This window comes from Danio rerio, chromosome 17 (assembly GCF_052040795.2).
Source record: "Danio rerio strain M-AB ecotype USA chromosome 17, GRCz13ab, whole genome shotgun sequence".
Taxonomy (NCBI): Eukaryota; Metazoa; Chordata; class Actinopteri; order Cypriniformes; family Danionidae; genus Danio; species Danio rerio.
Window position 1 is genome coordinate 34,341,883 of NC_141037.1, and position 22,999 is coordinate 34,364,881.

Here is a 22,999-nt window from a genome sequence, read left to right on the forward strand (position 1 = left end):
TAAAGAATAAAACTAAAGACAGCATTATAGGGAAATAAACCAGAAATAAAGTAAATTTTAAAATGATATTAAAATCTTAAAATATAGTCTAGGTAAATAAACAAACAAACAAAAAAAAATATTTAAGTACTAAAATTAGTAAAACAAACAGTTAAATAGCCATTATTAATTTTTGATAAATAACAAATTACTAAAATAATCTGTAAACATAAAAATGAGCTAATTATTAATTATTATTAGTATATACTTTTTCATTAAACCACATGTAAATAGATCTAAAACTAAACTTAATTACACATTACAGATCTTATAACATTCATTTTAACTTCATTTAACAAACGGACTATGCTGTCAATTTCATGTAGTTACTTTATATTAAAAATAAGCGTTTGCTTTCAGATGAACTAAGTCAAATAAATCAGCATTAATAAGAATAAAGAATGTTTCAGGGAACAAAAGCAGAAATGATGAAACACTCATTGTGTGTCTTTTTCTTCCGAAGTCCTCCAAATTAGACCTAAAGCTCAGGGGAGATTTTCAGAGTGAATTTAAGAGCAGAGATATTGATTTAGTCCTGGGTGAACCGACAGAGTCAGAAACCGACCTGACTGAGAATTGGATCCCCGTTTTGTTATGTGCTCATTAAAAATAGCCACGGGGTTCATACACATTTTAACTACAAAAATTCCATGACTTTTCCAAGACTTTCAAGTAAATCTTCATGACCTAATGTTTCTTGCAATGTCTATATGCGTGGTAAAAAAACAAATACATGTTAACATTTGTTACAGCATATCGTAAACATGCAACAGTCTACTCGGTTTCAATTTATATTTAATATATTATATTATATAATTATAATATAATTATATATATATATATATATATATATATATATATATATATATATATATATATATATATATATATATATATATATATAAAATATTATTTATAACCGCCAACTTATCCAGCAAATTTTTTACGCAGTGGATGCCCTTCCAGCTGCAACCCATCACTGGGAAACATCCACACACACTCATTCACACACATCCACTACAGAAATTTTAGCTTACCCAATTCACCTGTACTGCATGTCTTTGGACTTGTGGGGAAAACCAGAGCACCCGGAGGAAACCCACGCTAACAAGGGGAGAACATGCAAACTCCACACAGAAATGTCAACTGACCCAACCGAGATTCAAACCAGTGTTCTTCCTGTTGTGAGGCGATTGAGCTCCCCACTGCACCACCGTTATGCCCAATTTATATTTTTATCTATGTAAAATGTATTTAGAAATGCTTGCACTGCACTAATAATGTAAGAGTATGTGATTGGCCAAGGACAGAAAAGAAGTAAAGACAACTAACCTATATTCTAGTATATAGTTATCTGTTGTCCATGACTTTTCCAAAACTTTGTGGGTTTTTCTGATTTTCCAAAACTTTTCCAGGTCTGGAAAATACTGTGTTAAAATTCCATGACTTTTCCAGGTTTTCCATGACCGTATGAACCCTATAGCCACCTGTATTAGACAGGTTGAGTATAAACAACCTCTCTTTAAGGCAAGTCATTTCACTCAGCGGCTGGGGCATTCTGTTGGAATGGGGAAAAATTAATTTCTCCAAAATTGTTTGCGATTAAATTTCATATTAGGAATCACCAATACGATGCAACAACAACAACAACTGTCTTTTTAGTTTCATTTTTAAACATCGGATCACACAAAATCTGCAGAAACGCACTTCTGGTCCAAGCCCCACCCTTTCAGCCAATCAGCGATCACTGATTGGCAGCCATACTAGAAGGCGGGGCTTTAGTGACATGTCTTGTGTTCTATAGCCTTTGGTATAAATTTCTATTTACAGCTTTATGTTTTCTATGTATTAGTCTGCTGTAACTCGTGTGTAATGAAAAACAGAAGCACACAGACAAACAGATCTGTAAGACATCGTGAACTTTAGTAAAGTAGTAGAATAATCCGTAAAAAGGGAGTGATTAGTTGTAACATTTTTATATACAAAAAACAACAAATGTATAGAAGCTAGTTTGTGTACAGAATTTTATACAAATGCAACTGTGACTTCATCAGATATTTCTGACTTTCTTTTAGATGCAAACTTTGAGCAAAATCAGAAAATACTAAATTTACAATTGTGAAAAATAACCTAAGCCTTTTCTTTGCAATTCCAAGCGTATGTTTTGCAACTATAAACAGTTTAAACGGATTAAAATTGTTTAAAAAAATAGTCAAACTATAAAAGCCAATGAATGGAAACTTAAAAACAAAATCTCAGAATTGCGAAAAAACTCATAATTTTGGAAAAAAACTCCTATGAACTTAAAATTGCAAAAAATATACGTTTTTTTTCTCCTTGCAGAGTTTACATCGCAATTATATAAGCAGAGATACTTTGAAATGTTTTTTCCTCTCAAGAATGTTTAAATTCACGCAATTGGAATTTTTCCCTGATTAATAAGTCAAATAAATAAATAAAAACAGCTATGAAATGTAGAGTTATACATTTCATAACTGTTTCATTTATTTGTGATGTAAATTGAATTGCTCTGAATTGCGAGATGAAGTTACGATTCCATTTAAACAAATTCTGTCAGAAATGGGTATCAACAGAAATGAGGTCAATATAATACATACAATAACATGACAGAGCTATTCTGCGATCCGTATAAAACATCTGCTTTTAAAATAGAAAGAAAAGAAAATATTAAAAAAACAGACAAAAAAATGACAGAAGAATAGAAGACATATGATACAGCTGCTCTTCCATTATATTTACAATGCTAAAAAGCCAGTGCATAAACAATCTGCAGCATACAGCACTGAAAACACAGCGCACACATCCCAGTAATCACTGGACTTGGCAGTTATCGTTTTGTTTTGGAGAGGCAGTGACCTGTTCCGATGTCTGCGGGCTGTTCTTGAAGCTTCTTGAGCGTCTGCTGATTTTCTGCTCTATAACAGGAGCGAGTCTTTCACAGCTGTTTTTCAGCGGACTGTTGGTGAGTGTGGATAATAAAGGCACATTTCTGCTTGGCGTGGCCTTGGGCTTCTGCACCTGAAAAGTACATGGACATGATGTCAGAAGAGAGCTGGGCTGTCAAGAATGGCCGGCGGCGATATATATTAATGCTCAAAACAATCTCTCTGTGGGCTGGGGGAAGACGCAAGCTGTGGAAAAGTGCAAATGTAGAACTAGAAGATGCAACCAGTCAATTTAATCTGCTGTACTCTCCAAACACACAGAGCCAGCATGTAGTTTTTGAGCAGCAGAAGAAACAGTGCTGAAGCGTAATTGAAGACTGGCTGTGCTGAAAGCTGACTAACGCTTTGCTCATTCTCACCCTGCCAACCACTCGCATCTGTTTTCAAGTTTAGCTGTTGCTTTCTCCTGTCATGGTGTCTGTTAAATAGGGCTGTCAATTGTATACAAGTCTTTGATAGAGGTAGTTACATTATTCATTAGACTATGAAATGCAATCAGCTTTTAAGAGACACTTAAACATCTCTAAAAATGTATTGGTTTTAGGAAGGGAAATCAACAAGCTGATTACGACTGCACGATACTGGAAAAATAACGCATTACGATTTTTTTATTTATTTATTCTGCAATATAAATTGCGATATGAATACAATTTCACTAGATGAGTTTAAAAAAAATGTTAGTAAAGAACCTATAATTTCTGATTGATTGGGAAGATAGCTAGTATGGTATAGTTTAATTGTATAGCACTTGAGCACAATTAGTCTTCTATAATAACAGAGTATACAGGAATCAGAGAGTCAATACCTTTTAAGACCTTTCCATACAGTTTAAGAACTTAAAACCACTTTAGGTTTCAACTAGAAACACTTGTGAGATTTTAACTTGCGGTATATCTACTGAATAATAATGTCAAAAAATAATCCAAAACTAAAACATTATTCATATACTGAAACAAATCTATTAAATCTAGCTAACTTAGCAGGTTGCCGCCTATAGAGCTCCAGAAACAATGGTGTTGCCTTGGTTACTGCAGTAAACTAAGCAGCATGATGTCAAATCTAGCAGGATTTTATTGATTTCATAAACTACACAGCATCCTGATATTCGCAGATTTATTTTGGCAAACTTTAGTGTACAACTATACATTGCTTAATGAAAAGTGATATAAATTTTAATACCTTGCGAAATAGAATTTAAGACTTTTTAATAATTTTTAAGGGCCTTCAATTTCTCTACATTAAAGAGCCTGCGGACAACCTGAATAGGCATATTTATATTCTTGAGCACAATAATTGTGTAATAAACAACCTGCAAGCACAGATAAATTCAATAAAGAAAAAATGAAAAATAAGAAAAATCTTTCAAAGCATCAAATGTTCTATTTTCTTATGCGTAAATGCTTTTAAAACGCTCACAGTCACAGGGCTCAACAAGCTCTTGCAAAATGATCAGTTATAATTCACACTCACCATTGCGAACAATCACATTGTGATATCGTTGCTAAAACTATATATATCGCGCAGCCCTATTTCCGATTGTTTTTTAAAACCCTCTTAATATAATTTCTTTGTTTGTTTTGTAAATATTTAAATAAGATCATATTAAATGAAGTAATTATTATGAAATAATTATAAGAGCAGTACATGCATGCAGACCTTTAGTTTTTACTTACATTTGGACTGTTTTGGAATTCAAAAATTGGAAAACAAGCTTATGAACTTTGTAAATAAATAAGTCAATAAATAAACTTATTTCAAATGTAATCTGGATCTATATCCATCCACACAGAGATATAATCTGAGAAATACATTTCACAATCAAATTTTAATAAAATTAATAATAAAAAGGAGTAAATGCATTAAAAACATGGTAACAACTAGGTATGGGGTGCTATAAGATTGTGATTGTATGATAACATTGGATAGAAAGATCACAGTTTCATGGTATTGTGGTCACTGCTTACTGAACACAATGCATTTTATTTTGAGAAACATTTAAAGTAATTGGAACAGTAACATTTCAGGCTAAATGCTTCAAATAAATCATTGACTTCTGTCTTCATATTTGAAAAACACAGATTTATTTACAATATAAAATAATATAAAAATCTATAACTTTGGAATGCTATATAAAAAAAATTTGAATTTTGACATTTGAAATAATACATACAATATTTGTGTCCCCCCACCACATTCAGCTAATAAAAGAGCTGCGGAATAGATAATAAAATGGGTTTAGTTGTAATGTTAATAATGTATGGTTTAATACTACACCAAAGCGATTGATGGAATAGGCCTATTGAAAGAGTTGTGAAGATATTTCATTCTCCTTTGTAAAAGTATTTTTAAAATACAAAATACAGTATTTTATTTTGATACATGTTGTGGCTGATGTGTTTTTATAGTTTATTTTAATTTTAAAATACAATAAAATCAGCAAGGGGAAGTCCAAGGCACTCGAAAAATGTGTCAAAAATATTAAAAAGCCTTTATTGACATCCCTTAAAACTGCTCCTACGCATGTCAATAAAGGCTTTTTAATATTTTTTTCCACATTTTCGAGTGCTATGTTTATTTTGATAAATCCCTTGCTCATAGAGCACCAACACATTAATTAAGCTACCCATGAGCACTTTGATTTTGGATTTTTACCTTTCAATGAATTTTTTTCTAACTTTGATTATTATTAGGTTTTATAATATAATAAATGCATTCGCCAGAATGTGAACATAGCATGCAGATAAATACATTTTTGTTCCCTCTGCAGTCTGGACAAATTTAATAATTGTTATAACAATATAACCTCATCCTCAAGTGGTTCAAATATCTTTTCTCTTTTTTCTAATGAACACAGAAGATACCTGTAGGCTGTATCCAACTGAATTTCTTCAAAATATCTTATGTGTTCAACAGAAGAAACAAATACGTTTGAAACAAGTTGAGAGAGAATAAATAACAGCATTTCCAGAATTTTGGGTGAACTATACATTACACTCATACTCAGTCTGGATTATTTCTTCAAACTGACAGACAGGAGAAGAAATGCAGAACTCTGGCCTTCAGAAAAGCTTAACTATACTAAGAATCAGCCATTAAAGGTGCTGAAGGGTTTATCTGGGACAGAAGATTTACTGTCCAGCATGTGGTCTCTGCTTCCCTTTAAATTGTTGAAGAAAAGTGAAAATCTCCAGGAAATGGTGACCTGGGGTAAGGTGACATGATCAGAACTTCAGAGGAAGGTAAAAGCTGACAGGAGCTTTAATGCCTCAAAGCACTTAAAGTTTAGCCATCTAATCAAAAAAGTCATTTTCATGGGTTCATTTGCTAATTATTTCATGGTCAGTAACTTTAAGAGTGTCTGAAATGAGTTAACTACAGACTGCAGAAACATTTTGAGAGGGTTTATGATGCCCTCCTGTGGTTAGTGACTAAATATTTTTAGATGCACAACGAGCATCTAAAAACCTCTTACAGCAGGTTCCCATACGTTTGTTTTTCTTAAAATAAGTTTTATGATAAGAACTATATTACAGAAGAAGAGTTCAGAAGCAAAGACCTCTAAATTCCATCTGAAATTTTCTCCTAAAATGATCATTTTTCTCAGCCTCCCGTGTTTATGTTCAAGTATTTCACTTTCAAGGCAATGAAAAAACTTGTCACTATCAAAGTAAGATTTCTACACCTACACACAAGAGTCACACAAACTTAAAATTACTACAAGTTTTAAATCAAAAAATAAAAAGTAAATTCAAAGCATAAAAAAGGAAAAAGAAAACTAGACAAACGTTGAACTGTTGCATGTATATAAGAATATCAGATTTCGCCAATCATTTACTCATAGCACACTGCATGAAACCGACAGTGTAACTAAAACAGTTTACATTTTAAAACATTTACTTACTTAAAATAAGTGTTACCAGGGGAAAAAAAATCATATATATATATATATATATTGTTGCAAAAACCAAAATTTTCATTGTTTAACTTGATAGGTATATAAAATGAAAGATGCAGATCATTTTAAAGGTTGCAGGACTCAAAGGTAGCTCCACTCACAGTGTTTGGTGTTCTGCCCTCTGCTGTCTGCATGGAGATTTGCGCAGGATGTTCTGCTGAACCTGAGCTCTGTAGAACTGCAGTTGTTCGAGCCGCCAGACGAGGACTGCAGCGCTGCGCTGTAGTTCTGCGAACGATGAACGGGCTCATCTCTCCAACTGGAATATCTGCAAAACCTAAACAAAAATAAGTGATGTAGATGTGGAAAAAAAAGCAGGAAAGATATTGCACATATTCAAGTCAACATACATATCCGTCTGTCAAGCAATGCTAGTCAGTAATTCTGCTTTGAAAATATTGTCTTTGTATTTGTCGCTGTAACCCACCCACTGCCAATTTACAAAAAAAAAATTTCAGCACCCTGGGTTGCCTTGGTAGAAAACGATGTATTCTAATTAATTCATGAAGGCTGCCTCCATGTACAGGGGCATGGTCAAAAATGTGACCTACCTCCATAGGACAGTATCAGTTTCTAAAATGAGATGACGGTTAAGTGTTATAAAATCCACAAGGTGTTTTTTTTAATTTTATTTGAAAGCAATACAAATACTACAAATGTGAACATTAGCTTAGCAGCTAACAGTGTACGGCTGGGTTTAAACCAAATGTGAAGTACTGTGTCACTCGTTCTAGTGTACTTACAGCATGTTTTTCATCTCAAATTTCTGCTTAAGCTAAATTATTCGAATTTGCAAGGGCCAGTCTTAGGAATCGGGGGGTGCCAGGTGATAAACAACAACCATCCTATATTTAGAATTGACTGCAATACCTACATACAACAGGCTCTATTTTAAAGATCTAGGTGCAAAGCCTGAAGCGCTGGGCGCAAAAGCATTAATGGCGTATCCGAATCCACTTTTGCTATTTTAAGGATGGAAAAATACATTTGCCGCAGGTCATGGTCTAACAGGGTTGAGCTTATTCTCTTAATTAGTTCTGAGTGTTCATTGTTCAATATACCCCCCCTCCCCAACATCTTTAAAACTAGATGTAAACGTGACCTTAAAGTACCTTTGATGTTGAAGGCCGTGCCATGAATATAATGAACGACAAGCTGTGAAAAACTCACCTTTCTGAACCAGCTCAGGCAGACCCTCTGGTCTGAAATCCTCATCATCTTGTTTTGCTTTAGGTGTGGCGGCTGCAGCTTTCAGTCTCTTGGTGATGTTGTGCAGAGCTTCCTGTGCTTTATTAGGAGTGTCATCTATTGCTCTCTGTCTCTTTCCTGATGTAACGCCCTCAGGGTTACTGTTTTCCAGATCACTCGTCTCAGACCTGAGGGATCTTCTGCTCTTGGGGGTCTTTGTCTGGGTGCTCAGCTGTTTGAGTTGATTCTTGAGGCTTTCATTGGAGTCTTCCAGCTTGTGAACTTTAACCATGAGGCTGCAGTATCGGTCCATGCTGTCGTCTGCCTCACGGCTCTTCTCTTCAAGAGCTTCTTTCAGCTCCTCTAGTTCTTCCTGCAGGGCACCACTGCTACTGCTGCCATCAGCTGTTAACATGGCATATGTTACATTTTTTTCATTAGATATACATTTACATTCAGTGCATTTTTTTATAATTATACATTTAAAGGGATACAGTGTCTAAAAGACTGAAAACACATATTCAAATTATATATTAACAAATTATATATATATATATATATATATATATATATATATATATATATATATATATATATATATATATATATATATATATATATATATATATATTTTTTTTTTTTTTTTTCATTTATTTTTGATGCCATTTTAGAAAGGACAGTATGATGAATGAGAAAGGTCACCTACAGTACAGTAGCACTAGATGTTGGCACACTGACCACTAGGCTATCAGTGCAGACTTTAAAATATATATGAGATACTATAAAAATAAACGATCATGTAAACTAAATTTCAAAACTGTATCATCTCCTGACCTCAAACAAAATATCTTCAGTGTAGTTCGACTTAACATTAGTTAATGTTTTGTCCATACCTTGTTCTTTTGAGGCCTTCAGAGTTTCTATCTCTTGTCCCTGCTGCTGAAGTTCTTCTTGAAGTGTCTGTTTCTCATTCTCCAGCTGTTTGCATGACTTCATCCACAGATTGATTTTACTCATTGCACTGTCCTTCTCTTTGGATAAGCGTGTAATCTTTGAGTCTAACTCGGCCTATAGGAACCAGAACAAAATAATTATTACTTCACTAAAACTTACAAATATAAAATGTCAAATATAATATTATATAAAAAGTAACAGAAAAAAAAACCTTTTCTTTTTGACAATTTTCCAATTTGCTTTGCAACTCCTTTAGGGCAGAGTCCTTCTCTGCATTTTGAGACTTGATGCTCTCAAGGTCTGACTGATACTGTGCAGCATTTTTTTCAGCCACTAAGATATTTTCCTTTAGTGCATTAAGTTCAACCTCGAGCTGTAAAAAATAAATAAAAGATATTTTTCGAGGTCAACAATTTAATAAGTGTTTCTGAAAGTAAAGCAAAATGAAATGAAAAACTTAAAGTGAACATATGTTCTTTGAATACAAAACTGAATGTTAGAGAGGCACTTATTCTACAGTGATTCTGTTTCTTGTTTTGAACATAAACTAAAAAAAAAATCTTCATTGACATCTTTATAAATATTAAAAACATTTAAAACAACGTAAAACATTTTTACTTTTAAAGCTTACTTCCTGAACTCCTCACAAGATAAATTAAAATAAAGAATAATAAAATAAAGGCAGTAAATGTACTGATTATGCCATTACATTTAGTGACTCACCATTTACTTATTTTTAACATACAGTGATCAGCATATATTAGCTTAATTTGTAAATATTCTCTTTTAACATCTATATGACCATGTCTATTTTAGTACTTTTTAATTATGTTTGATTGATTGTATAATTTTTGTATTGTTTTTTCTAGGTTGTTAAGGGACAACAGATGAAAAATAGCCTTCGGGCTAATTCTGGCGCATTGGCAGAAATGCTAATTTATGTACACTGTCCCTGCCAAATAAACAAATAAAATAAATAAATATGAGTACACGCCTCACAAATCTATCTTTTAAATTAATATTTTTAATAGGAAGCGATACAACATTATATTTGTGCATACAGATTAGATTAGTCAGTACTGAAGCCAATCTGGAGCTTATCTAACAAAATACTTTGATAACGGTCCAAAAAATAGCACACCCAAATTTATATGTTATAGAAAAATATTAAATACAAATTTTAAAAGAGGAGGAAAAAAAAATAAATAAATAAAAATCAAGAGAAGAAATTTAATAAAAATTTTGTAGGTTGTATTTTTTGTTGCAATATTTTGCTTGAATTTAATTGTATATCTTTCAACTTGTAAATAAGTTTGGTGACAAATTTTTTATTTTATTTTATAAACATATCAGTTTAATAAAACGGTTTTGTTTAAATTCCCCGAAATACATTGCCTATATTCACTGAGAAATGGATACAAATATTCATTTTCAAAAAGGGGAGTACTCAATTATGCTGAGCACTGTATACACATTTCTATAATATTAAACTGATCTCCCACTATTATGCAATCTTCTGAAATAAGACCACCTCTTGACAGAATGCACAGAAAAAGGCACATTGTTGCAATGTTGCATCAGCCCACCTGCTGCTGTGTGCGTTTCAGGTTCTCCTCATGTCTCATGTTACTTTCCTTCAACTGAACATCATGACTTTCCTGAATAACAGATATACTTTTCTGTAGGCCATCTTTCTCAGCTGTCAGTGCTTCCAGGCTGAACTAAAAGGTGCAAAAAAAATGTAGTTTTAGCATAGACTGAACATCCACGAGGCCAGAGTAAAATATGGTGAAGAATATTCTTACCTTATATTCTTCAATTTGTTTTTGAGACTCCTGCAGCTGACAAGTCAAAAGATTCTGATTAATCTCCAAAGCATTCTGTATTTCCTTTGCCTCACATAGCTCTTGCTTATGTTGTGTCTCAAGATGCAAACTGCTCTCTTGTAGCGAATTTAACTGAAAATTAACAAATATCAATCAATATATGTGACGTGAATGTGAGGGGAGAAATTAAAAACCATTAAAGGTGACGGGGAAAAAATAATACCTTTCCCGTAAGTTCAACGTTCATCAGCTTCATAGCATCAAGTTGACCCTCCAGCTGTTGAATATTAATCTCAAGAGAAGATATACTATTCTGCATGACCTCCAACTTGGTAGACTGCATCTGTGTCTTCTCTTCCAGCTGTGCAATAGTAGACTGTAACTCAACCTTGTCCTTTTGCAATTCCTCATCTTGCTCCTCTCGAATTAAAGAAAGTGCCTGCAGTTCAGCTATTTGTGATCGGAGTTGTGTGTTTTCTTCGCTAAGCTCCTGTTGCTTGCTTTCAAAGTCTTTCAAGAGGGACTGGTTGGATGAATGAAGCTCTTCCTGAGATCTTTCATATTCAAGGACTCTCTGCGCAAATTCTTTGTTTTCTGACTCCAAAGATAGCAAATGAGAGGCCAACTCCAATGCCTTTACTTCCTTTGATTCTACCTCTGTTTGACAGAGTCGAAGTTCTTCCTCCATGGCGCCAACTTTAAATTGGAAGTCCTTAATCATTTGCTCTTGGTTCACGGTTGCCTCTTCTGCAGATTTAAGCTTTTCAGATGCTTCTTGAATGGACAACTGTAATTCCTCTATTAGCTTGTTTTTTTGATCAAGCTCTTGTTCTAGTTTATACTTCTCCTCCTTGAGATCCTTTAGTTCGCTAGTCATCTCTTCGATTTTCTTGGTAAGGTCTTGCTTTTCAGCCTGTATTTCCTCAAGCTCGGCTTTGGCAGTCTCTGCTTGAAGAATAGCATCCTCTAGATTCTGCTCAGAAAGTTCTTTTTCTCTCTCGAGATTTTCAATGTTGTCCTGAAGAACATCTGCCTTTCTTTGGGCAGCTTTGAGCAGCTGACTCATGTGATTCTTTTTGCGTTCGTCAGATTCAATTCGTACCTTCAGTTTTTCAATGCCTTGTCTCATCTGAGCCACTTCTTCTTGAGTGGAAATCAATCGGGAGGCTATTTCACCTTTCTCCAAAAGGGACATTTCAAGCGACTGGGACAGTCTTGCGTTCTCATCCTCAAGTGAATGGATTTTGGAAGACATGTTTTCAGACTCTCTTGAAGCAAAGCTGTCATTGTGTTTTAAATCATTTAATTCACTTAACAAACGTTCATTGTCTTCATTCAAAAGAGCTATTTTATTTTCAAGGTTTTGAGACTGCTGAATTAGTTGCTCTTTTTCTTTCAGCAGGACACTAATTTGGTCAGACGCCACCTCGTTTTGCTTTTTCCCCACCCTAATGTCATCTTCTAGCTCTTTTATAAGTTCTTTTGTATCAGTTTCTCTCTTCTCCAGAAGATCAGCCTTTTCTTTCAACTTCATTAGGGAGTGAGTTTCACTCTCTCTTTCATCAGTGCATAAAATCAGCTCTTCTTTAAGTCGCCCACCTTCTGCCATAGTTATATTGAGTTGTTGTTCAAGGCTACAATTTGTCCTTCTAGCAGTTTCAAGCTCTGCCTCTTGCTTCTGTTTCTGCTCTTGCATCTCCTCTATGTCAGCCTCCATGGATAGGATGTGCTTCTCTAAATTGGCCTTCTCCGAACGCACCCTTTTCAATTCGCTCTCAATCTGGAAAAATTTCTCATTCCACTCACCTTTTGCCATCTCTAAGCTTTCCATCATCTCCATAACATCAGTGAGTTGGCAGTTGGAAGTCTGCAGCTGTAGTGTTAAAGAATCGATCTCTTCTTTCAACTCTCCAATGTGCTTGTTCAGTTTCTCGTTTTCCTGAATGATAGATGCCAACTTGTCAGTGCCGTTTGTCTTTTCACTTTCTATTTTACAAATTTTGCCTTCCAAGTCCAAGCACAAATCTTTCCTAATTACCATTTCGGATTCCAAAACTTCAAACTGGGATTGCAAATGTAGAAGCTCCTCTTCCCGCTTCCTTAGAACTTCCTTAAGAGTTTCAGTTTCCAGATTTGAATGTTCACTTTCTGTGATAATACCCAAGGTGGAGTTGGACTGTTCCGTATGATGTATTAGGTCATCCTGTGCTTCAGATGCAAATTTTCCCATATTCTGAAAAAGAAAATGTAAATGTAGCATCACAAATTGAGTTACTAGTGATGTAAAAAGTGTGTGACAATGATTAAATATGAACTAAGCAATGTTTGCCCAAAAATCTTTGTAATTTTACTCAACTTAACATGTCCCCACAGCTGATTGATGCAAATGTGTTTTGTAGAGCTGTGGCAAACAATCTTTTGAGACATCAATTCTGAGCTTAGTTTTTAACAGCAGATGGCGCTCTAGACTAGTTTTCAATGTTACACTGACACCAATGAGAAAGTGCACCATCTGCTGTTAAAAGCTAAGCTCAGAATCAATTTGAGAGAGAATAGCGATGCATTTTAAAATCTGAGGGCTCTATTTTGACGATCCATGTGCAAAGTGCAGGGCGCAAATGCATCAAAGGCGTGTCAGAATCCACTTTTGCTAATATATGGACGGAAAAATCCGCTTTCCGCCCATGGCACATGGTCTAAAAGGGTTGAGCTTATTAGGTGTGTTTTGAGAAACCAATCAGAGTCTCATCTCTCATTCCCTTTAAAAGTCAGTTACGTCGCGCCATGGTGCATCAGCTATTTACATGGGACTTTGTAAGTGAAAAAACTGAAAACAGTTAAACAGAGCATCTACAGCACGAGAATGAGAGATAAGGCCTTTTCGTTATCTTTTACTTTCGCTCTCGTGGATAGGGAAACCTTGTACGCACAGACATTATTAGCCTATAGATAATTAATTTTGTTTGTTAAATGCAAAGACTTGTTTTAAAACTATTTCTAAATTAATTTCTAATTTCCTGGAAACAAATAATTCAACAACAATAACGAAGTGTGTTCAAAAAACTGAGTTATATCCTAATGCACATGCTGTACCTCATATGGTCTAAAGCCTGATAGGTGGGCAAATCTGAGCTTGTTTTTAATAAAACAAATATAAATATGGATATAATAAATAATACTGCAAATATTAATAACATTATTCAAAAGCAATGTCACGATTAAACTGAAAAAGCCCCCGAGATGAAGAAGGCATGAAAGTATGGTTTTTATATTTATGTAGGCTAGAAAATAACGTTTTGTAATACTTTAATAATTTATATCTTTATTATATATATATATCCTTCAATATATATATATATATTTCCTTAATATTTTAATTATTTTTCATATGTAAAGATATTTGCATATTGCTTTACTTGTGTGTATTAAGCAGTGTGTAAGCGAGGCGCACTGGACAATAGACCGGCTTTGTTCTGGTCTATAGAACAGACTATTATAGTTTCTCAAAACAGCAACACGCCAGCAATGTGCCTCAAAACGTCTTCTTTTTTTAGATAAGAACGCCTATGGGCGCACATATGAGCGCAAATGCATTTGCTATTTAAACAGTGTGGCGCAGAACGTCAAAATGACTCTTGCACCAAGCTGAAACTAGCAAACAACAATTGCATAGCGCCTTGCGCCACATTGCGCCGGGTGTATGATAGGGCCCTCAGAATCAATTTCTCGAACGTTTTTTCTAGTGTTTTGGGTATTAGTCCCACACAAAGTTTAACTTGCATAATGCATAAATTAAAATATATAGCTTACCTGTGAGGTATCAGCAGCCAGCAAGGAGGATGATGCAATGTCTAATTCTTGCAGTTGTTGCATGGTTGCCTCCAGCTGCGAGGACAAGATCTCTGTGTGTTGCTTTTCTTCTTTTAGTTTGGCCTCCAACTCATTTTTTATATTGAGCATTTGCTCCTCCATGCTCTGGAGCTCTGTAGCATGTTGCAATTTAAGTTGCTCAATTTGTATCGCAGTTTGTTCCTCCATGGTTCGGACAGTCTCCTTAAGAACATGAGACATGTCCTCAATGTCACTGGATTTATTTTGCATCTGCTCTTGTAGAGCAAAGTCTTTGTAATCCTCTTCTGTAGACAATGGTGTTTTGGGCTCTTCTTGTGAATCATGCTTCCCTTTAGGAGATGACATACCCAGAATAGCAGTATCTTCTTCAAAAGGCAGAAGAGATGTGTTGGCAAACGGCATTTCACAAATATCTTGATCATTCCCACCTGAAGTTTGCTCTTTGTTGAGTGTGTCTGCAAGGTTCTTCTCAGATTGAAGCTGTTCTATGCGAATTTGCTGTTCTGCAATCTGAGATGCCAGCCTATCATTTGCCTGCTTTAATTGATCAATTTGCTTCTGAGAACCTTGAGTATCTGCTTTTAATTCCTGGATTTCAGATTCCAACTTTATTTTCTGGTCCATAAGATTGGTGTACATTGCTTCAAGGTTTGCTTGCTTACAATTCTCTTGCTCAAGAGAAACTTTTAGTTGTTCATGGATTACACGGAGAGACTCCAACTCAGCAACTAATACAGAACGAGACTGTTGTTCCTTCTGGGATTCCTCCAAACAAGCAGATAGCTGTGACACCTCAAGTGAACTCTTCACATAGTCTTCTTTGACAGATTCAAGCTTTGATTCTAGGTTGGACCTCTGGGCCTCACTCTCACTTAATTTTGCTTCAAGAATGCTAACGTTGCCTTGCAGCTCCTCTACTTGTGCATCAAATGCATTAATGCAGTTTTCATTATCTTCTAGATCCATCTGCAGCATTTCAAGCTGTACTTTGATTTTACTCATGTTGATGTTTTTTTCATTCAATGTCTCTGACGTTTTAGCATGCTCAGACTGAGCCTTCTGAAGTTTTTCTTTCAAAGTTTCAATCTCACAGGACTTTGCTGCTTCTTGGTTTTTCAAATCAGACAGAGCTAACCTGAGACCTTCCATCTCCTGCTCTTGCAGAAACACATTTTGCTTCATGTCTTCAAGCTCCTTTGCTACTTTCTTATTAGAATCAGTGACCACACTGAGTTTGTTTTCAGAGAGGCTAAAATCTTGCTTAAGCTTGATCATTTCTTGAGTGGTCACCTCCAGTTTCTCTGAAGCAGTTTTTGTTTCCAGACTTTTGTTCTGCAATTCTGTCTCAAGAACACTGATGTGCTCCTCTAAACTCTTGTGTTTTTTAATATGTGTTTCCAATTCAGAGACATAAACTTCAGATTCCTTATTATGCCTCTCAGTGAGCTCCTTGATACTGATCTCTAATAAAGATTTTTCATCAGACATGTCATGCAATTTTTTTTCCAGACTCGAAATTAGCTCTACAGAAGAGTCAAACTGTGTCTGAAGATTTTCTAATGAATTCTTCATTGTGGCCGACAAATTATTTGAGGTCTCAAGTTCAGTTTGTATTAAAGCAATCCTTTCTGCCATGGCATCTTTTTCAGCAAGTGCTTCTGTCATTATGGAAATCTCTTTAAGATGATTTGCATTCTCTTGGCAAACAGCATCATGCAGTTTTTGCAGGCTTTCATATTTCTCAAAAAGATCATTTGCTTTATTTTCAATTTCTTCTTGTTTGACTTTTAGTTGTGAGTTTTCCTGCTTGATGCTTAATGCCTTCTTTTTTTCTTCTTCAAGATCTATTGCAAGATTCTCCGCTATTGTCTTCTGATTTTCCAGCTCAGTTGTGGTCTGAACTTGTAGCTCCTTTACCTTTTCTAGGGAACTTCTGGTTTCTTCTGCTTCAGCAACAAGGCAATTAAACTGTTCTTCGAGAGAACATAAGGATTTATTCTTTTGTAATAGACTTTCAACTTCATGAATAAGATCCTTTTCTCTCTTTTCCAATGAAGAAACTTTTTCTACTAGGTCTTCTTTGATTTTAGAAAGCTTATCATACTTTCCTTGGATTTCTGCATTTAAATCTTTTTGACATCTTAGGTCTGATTCCAAGAGGGTAAACTTCGCAAGTACCTCCATCAGGGATGTTTCCGTGTTTAGTTTTTGCTGTTCCAGCTCTTTGTTTTGTGCAAGACGGTCTTCACATTCTTTAGCCAATATGTCTTTCTCTACTTTAAATTTCTCCAGTTCCTGATCACGCAAGGTAAAAGATTCCTGAAGATGTACAATCTCAGTTTTGTTCATTTCAATAATGGAGTCCTTTGACTTAGCCAGGATGCAAGCACTTTCATATTCTGCAAGCAGTTGACCATGGGCTTGTTCCATTCCTTCCAACTTACTTGTTTCTTGAAGCAGTTTAGCTTCAAGCTCGCTGACCTTCCCCTGTGTTAAAGTGATTTGTTGATTCAGATTGTCCATCTCCTTCTTATGTTTTATTTTTGTCTCACCAAACTGCTGCTGAAGTTCCTCATACACTTGTCCTTTTTCCTCCAGCTCCACACATTTTACAAGCAGTTCACCTTTGAGTGAATCAATCTGACCAGACAGGCCAATCTTCTCATTTTCTAAATCTTGCATCTTTTTTTGGAGATCACCATGAGCATTGCTTAGGTTGTCCTTGTCTTTCTCCAGATCTGCAACTTTAGCTAGCAATTCATTTCGGTTGGATTCAGCGTTGTTTATCAACTGTTCCTTTTCAGTTTTCCACTGTAGAAGAGCATCATACTCTTTCTTCATCTCAGCAAGTTCTTTCTGACAAGAGTTTGAGGTCATTTTGAGCTCTTCATTTTCTTTCTCCACAGCACAAATCTTATTTTCTTTGAGTTCAACATCATGAACCAGTTTTTGAAGCTCAGCCTCAGTTTTCATGTTCTTTGCTTCAGCTTTAATCAGAGTTTTCTTCAAATTTTCCAATTCTTGAGCAGATGATACACTTTGATGGTCCATTTTTTTGCGTAGCTCAGTTAGTTCCTCATTCTGGGTTTGTGTCTTAACTAAAATGAACAAGTTTAAATATTGGGATAAATCATAAATTCAGATTTTTCTTGTTTTAATTGCTAATTAGTTATTACTATTTTTATTTAAAAACACACCTTTTAAATCATCCACCATCATGCAGTTTTTGGCAAGAATTTGCTCAGTATTTTGCTTTTCATCTTCAAGTTGTTTGACCCTCTTCATCCCTTGGTCTAACTGACAATTAAGAGTGTTTTTCTCTCTCTGCATTTCCTAAAAAAAGAAGAAACATCATATTTATATGCGGTCAAAACAATCTGTATATTCTATCAGTTCTATTATAACAGGCATGATGTAGCAGAAGCTTGAAATCAAGAAACAAATGTCTCATCTTTAACAGATACACAAACTAACTTACTTCAAACCTCTTCTTAGTCTCTGCCTCCTTTACTTGACTGGCTTGTAAGGCCTGCTCAGACCTGAGAAGTTTCTGTTTTAGCTCCTCCAGTTCTTTCTCTAGTCGATTCTTTAGAGCAGTCACCTTTGAAATCAACACAATTCTATTAAGTTGACTTAATCCAAATATGTATAATGTTTGAAACTAGAAAGAAAGAAAGAAAGAAAGAAATGCCACATTAAATTACCTTATCCATTTCTGATTGCAAAACATTGTAGTCTTTTTTGGCTTGCTGGATCTCCATGCTGGTTTTATTTTTCACCTGGGTGAACTGTTGATCAAGAGCTTGATAGGAGCTTTGAAGCTGTGCAAGTTCCTGGATTAAAGTTTCAAGACAAATATATATTTTCAATATTAATCCGATAGACATTCAGGTGTCTAAAACAAATGTTTAATGTTATGTATGATGGTAAAGACACAATACCTTTTGACTCTCTCTCTCCTGATCCTTGATTTTCTGCTCCAGAGATCGATGCATGCTTTCGGCATTATGTCTCTGACAGTTCATTTCTTCGGTTACCTGCTTCAGCTTAATCTCGAAGGCTGAACACTGAGGAGCCAAATCAACCAAAGATTAAATACTACAGGCAAACTGTGATTAGTTCAACTTATTTCCCATTAATCAAATGACTGCACAACACACAATCAAAACAATTAAATAGATTCCAAATATATTTGGACACTTAATGTTTAAATATCTTGCTAGATCATTAAAAAAATTACTTTAATCAAAACTGATCAGTTTTGTTATGATTTTCTTCTAAGTGTGATTTTTAGCCTAACATTTTTTTAATGTACTGTATGTAATATATAGTGCATGCAGTGTAGCAATATTTTTAACCATTATGTTATGTTTCTGAGGGCTACTATACAGACAATTTAAAATACCATGAGAAAAATGTATTAAATTTAACAAAGTGCAAATGCAATATATTTAATCAAGTTACCTTTTTTAACAAAGATTTGGTGGCGGAACCACACCTCACTTTGTCTGCTTAACCAATCACCTACTTTCTAAAACTTATTTAAGGCCGACCAGCCCTCTTGCACTGTTCTTTTCACTTTTTCAGACCCACCCTCCCTCCCCCTATTTCCTTGCTTCCCATTCACAATCCTTTAACTCTCTCTTTACTCCTAGTTTGAATCGGGGGTCCAATCACTCTACAAAAATATTACAGAGACATTACCCCCACTCTAAGTCGCTTGTTGGACGTCTTGTCATCCTACCTACCTGTTCACGGTTCTTTCTCTTACCTCCCCTTCCCTTCATCCCACTATTCTCTTACCATTTCCTTTATCCCTACAATAAAGTCTAGCTCAAAGTGTGGCGTGTTCCATGCTGGTGAATTACCTTAGAAACCGACTGCTCATACTGGCCTGTAGCCTTGGTGAGTTCATCTCTGGACTTGTTCAGGAGTTTGTCCTTCTCTGCCACATCTTTCTTTGCCATTTCGAGTTGACTTTGAATTTCACTGAACTTATTGATCTGATTCTTCATATCCTTTTCATGAGCCTGAAGACGGAGCTCCAACTCAGAAACCTTTGACCTCAGATCTGAGCAGCAAAAGAGACAACAACAAGATGTGTTACCTTGAGGCACTAGAAAATCCTCATTGTAATGCTAAATTCAAAAGCCTATTCTTATGTATGCAGTAATAATAAAATGAACCCATCTAAGGTCTGAACAACCTTGATTTATATTCTTAAGCTGTTCCATCTGCTGTGATCCAACTGTGTCACTCGGTGCGCCTGATGTGAACTGCTGGTGGGGTTTTATTGGTGTGTCATCATAAGACCACGGCATCCCAGAGGCTCCATTTCTTCTCCTAGAGGGTGTCTCCATCACAGGCAGAGACTGATGACTGCTTTTTTGATCTTGCTGCCAAGGAAATATTGAGGACCCTGTCTGCTGTCTTGCAATGTCCTTATGGCTCACCGAAGACTGGTTTAGAAGCTTTAAGTGATGCAAAAGAGATTTGCATTATTATTAATTAGTAATTTAATAACTACTAGTTAATTACAATATTCTTTACCAAACAATTATGAGTTTTACTTACTTTCACATGCATGACTTTGATTTCAGCCTCTAGTTTTTTACGTTCCTCAACCTCTCGATTGTACTTTTCCTGCAAGTCTGTGATTTTGGAGTCTGAAAATGCAATATTTGAGTATTGAAGTTGGTTGCATGTGTTTTGCATTGTCGTTTGTTATTCATTCAATTAATCTCTTACCCTGTTGCCAGTGATTAGGCGTTGCAGGAGTTGCAAATGTTTTTTGCGGTGTGCTAAGCTGTTGGATTTCTGAAGCATGTGAAGTTTGGGACCTTTCCAATTCATGTTTGTACCTGAATTAAAATAATAATAATAATTATGTCAACATAGTTTTATGTGGATAGCAGAATATTCCAGTATCTAAAAAAAGACTATTTAATTATTTAGTTATAATATGGTTATTAGCATAAGTGTATATTGGCAGCTCATGAACAATTACAAGTACTCCACTTACTTTTTGACCTCTTGTTCAAGTCGATCAGTCTGTTTCTTGAAAGAGTTGAGCTGTCCTTCCAGATAATTCACCTGCTGCTCCTTTGTTTGGATGTCATGTGTAAGTTTCTGTCTGGCCTTTTCTAGATGTTCACAAGACTCTACCAAAGACTGATTCTCTCTCTTCAGGGCAGAGGCTTCACTCTTCTCACTGTCCATCTGTAGGGAAATATAATAAACCAATTACTGAGATATTAAAACTGCACTGGTGAAGATGCTAAAGCTGAGAATATCTGCCACGTTGTTTCTGACCTTTTGTTTCTGTTTCTGTAAAGTAGCTTCAAGGGAATCCATTTGGAACTGTTTCTGTTGTCTTTCCTTCTTTAACTTGTCAAGCTGCGCTTCAATTTCTTGGATCTTTTGCAAGGCCTTTGCAGGAAGGCCATCCTTCCACTCTTCCACAGCCCAACTCATGTTTATTGAAGATGTTGTGTTGCTGTTCACAGCAACGCTGGCATACTCTGAAAAACGTAAATGTAACTTCATGGTCTTACAAGCACAATAAAGCATGATAGACTTGTTACTAATAATAATTTTCATGCATCAACTTCATTACTCCTTTGTGAGCGATAATCATAACTGAAATGTCAACAGCTTTCTATGAAAACATATGAATGAAAGTTTATAATAAAAGCAGACCTTTGTTTTAATAAAACTCTATATCAAGCAGATGAAACATTATAGAACACAGTCAAGCCGAAATTATTCATACCCCTGGCAAATTCTGACTTAAAGGTAATTTATTCAACCAGCAAGGTTTTTTTAGACCGGAAATGAGGACCTGTCATCGCTAAAGTATAATTATGGTCATGTCATTATTTGTTTAAAGGTAGACTAATTAAAAGCTGAGAAATCCACAATGATGCCACTGATCATCATCACATTATCTTTTGGGAAACGCATGTTCATTTCTGGTCAAGAAAGCATGTTAGTTAAATAAAAGTAACAAAGTCAGAATTTTCCAATGGTATGAATAATTTTGGGCTTGACTGTATAATAAAAAAGCAAACAACGAGTACTGTAGCAAAACAGCAGAAAACAATAACAACACTGTTGATAATATAGAACAGAATACAAAATGTATTTAAATTATTATTTATTTGATTTTTTTTTCTATTTAAGTGTGGTTTTACTGATTATTTAATAAATATCACAAGTTATGTTTACAAGTAAAACAAAATCATTCATTAAAAATAAAAAATGCAATTGAATGCCAAATCACAATTATTAATGACAGACCGAAATTTCACCTAAATTAGTATTGTAACATTAACGTAATTGTAAAACATAATTTGTACATAGCTCATCTTTGCGTGTAAAGGGTATTCATTAAAATAAATAAAAAATAGAGAGGCAGTTTTGAATGTACATTAGTATCGTAGTAACTTCTTAAATTGTAATTTTTAAATTACCAATTCAAATTAACAGTGTTCCTTAGTTTAAAAAGATCATATTTAGATTTAGTAACTATATTTAATGTAAATGACTTTTCTGCATTTTCCTCCTCTCAAGCTAGCATCCTAATCGAGCAGTTAGGTAACAGTTAGACTTGGCAATGCAACTTAAGGTTATATTACGAACATTCCTTTTTGTCCTAAACAACTTCCTGTTTAAAATTGCTTTGGATATAGAGATCTACATGATGTTTATTTTTGGTATGTGATCGTTTCCATAGAGCAAAGTGAAAAATATCACCATAAATTTAAATCACATAAGTTTTAATGCTAGTAAGGTAAAGTGTATAAAGTTACAAATTTAAACAACCACGAGAATGCTAATGTAAACACAGATATCAATAATATTGCAGGTTGTTTTAAGACATTGGACACAGCTCACTCGTGACAATGAAATCTGCATTCTACAAAATATAACGTTATAAAGTCTTACCAGGTCTCAAGTAAAACCCCTCACGGATAATCCACGCTTAGTTACCGTCTTCTTCTCGTGTTCTTCAGTTACTACAGTCGAAAATTCAAAAACCGTTCAACTCCGTTGTTGACTGAATGCAGCGCTGTTATTGGCGCGTTTGAGATATGACGAGTAAAGACACCGGCCTCTGATTGGACGGCTCTGTCCATTCAAATGTAATTCCGCAACCCATTCTTTTGCGTTTTGTTATTTCGAAATTGAAAGGATGGATAAATTAACTCTCATCCAAA

At 35.0% G+C, this 22,999-nt stretch overlaps 1 protein-coding gene across 2 annotated transcripts; it reads right to left on the reverse strand.

Moving 5' to 3' along the window:
- Window positions 1–1,943: 1,943 nt before the first annotated feature.
- cenpf (centromere protein F) lies at window positions 1,944–22,800 on the reverse strand. 2 transcript variants are annotated; one of them, XM_087290749.1, is made up of 21 exons: window positions 22,728–22,800; window positions 21,093–21,301; window positions 20,803–20,999; window positions 20,529–20,641; window positions 20,355–20,446; window positions 19,987–20,251; window positions 19,649–19,851; window positions 18,722–18,847; window positions 18,485–18,613; window positions 18,259–18,381; window positions 17,978–18,113; window positions 14,739–17,878; window positions 12,967–13,161; window positions 11,152–12,867; window positions 10,908–11,060; window positions 10,689–10,823; window positions 9,314–9,475; window positions 9,042–9,216; window positions 8,131–8,553; window positions 7,062–7,237; window positions 1,944–3,078 (listed from the first exon to the last, which is right to left on the reverse strand). In XM_087290749.1, exons 2-21 carry the CDS (start codon window positions 21,252–21,254, stop codon window positions 2,872–2,874), a joined length of 8,028 nt encoding a protein of 2,675 aa, XP_087146875.1. In that variant the 5' UTR covers window positions 21,255–21,301; window positions 22,728–22,800; the 3' UTR covers window positions 1,944–2,871. The 2 variants fall into 2 exon arrangements, with proteins under 2 accessions (XP_087146875.1, XP_087146874.1); XM_087290748.1 differs by having other exon boundaries at window positions 11,152–13,161.
- Window positions 22,801–22,999: the final 199 nt, after the last annotated feature.

Bases quoted from the DNA above. Each gene is read 5' to 3' on its own strand.
- cenpf (XM_087290748.1), bottom strand. From the start codon at position 21,254: ATGAGTTGGGCTGTGGAAGAGTGGAAGGATGGCCTTCCTGCAAAGGCC. The intron at 17,879-17,977 runs GTGTGTTTTTAA...TGTTCATTTTAG, and splicing joins GATGGTGGATGATTTAAAAG to TTAAGACACAAACCCAGAAT. The intron at 3,079-7,061 runs GTGAGTGGAGCT...TGTACTTTTCAG, and splicing joins AGGGCAGAACACCAAACACT to GTGCAGAAGCCCAAGGCCAC.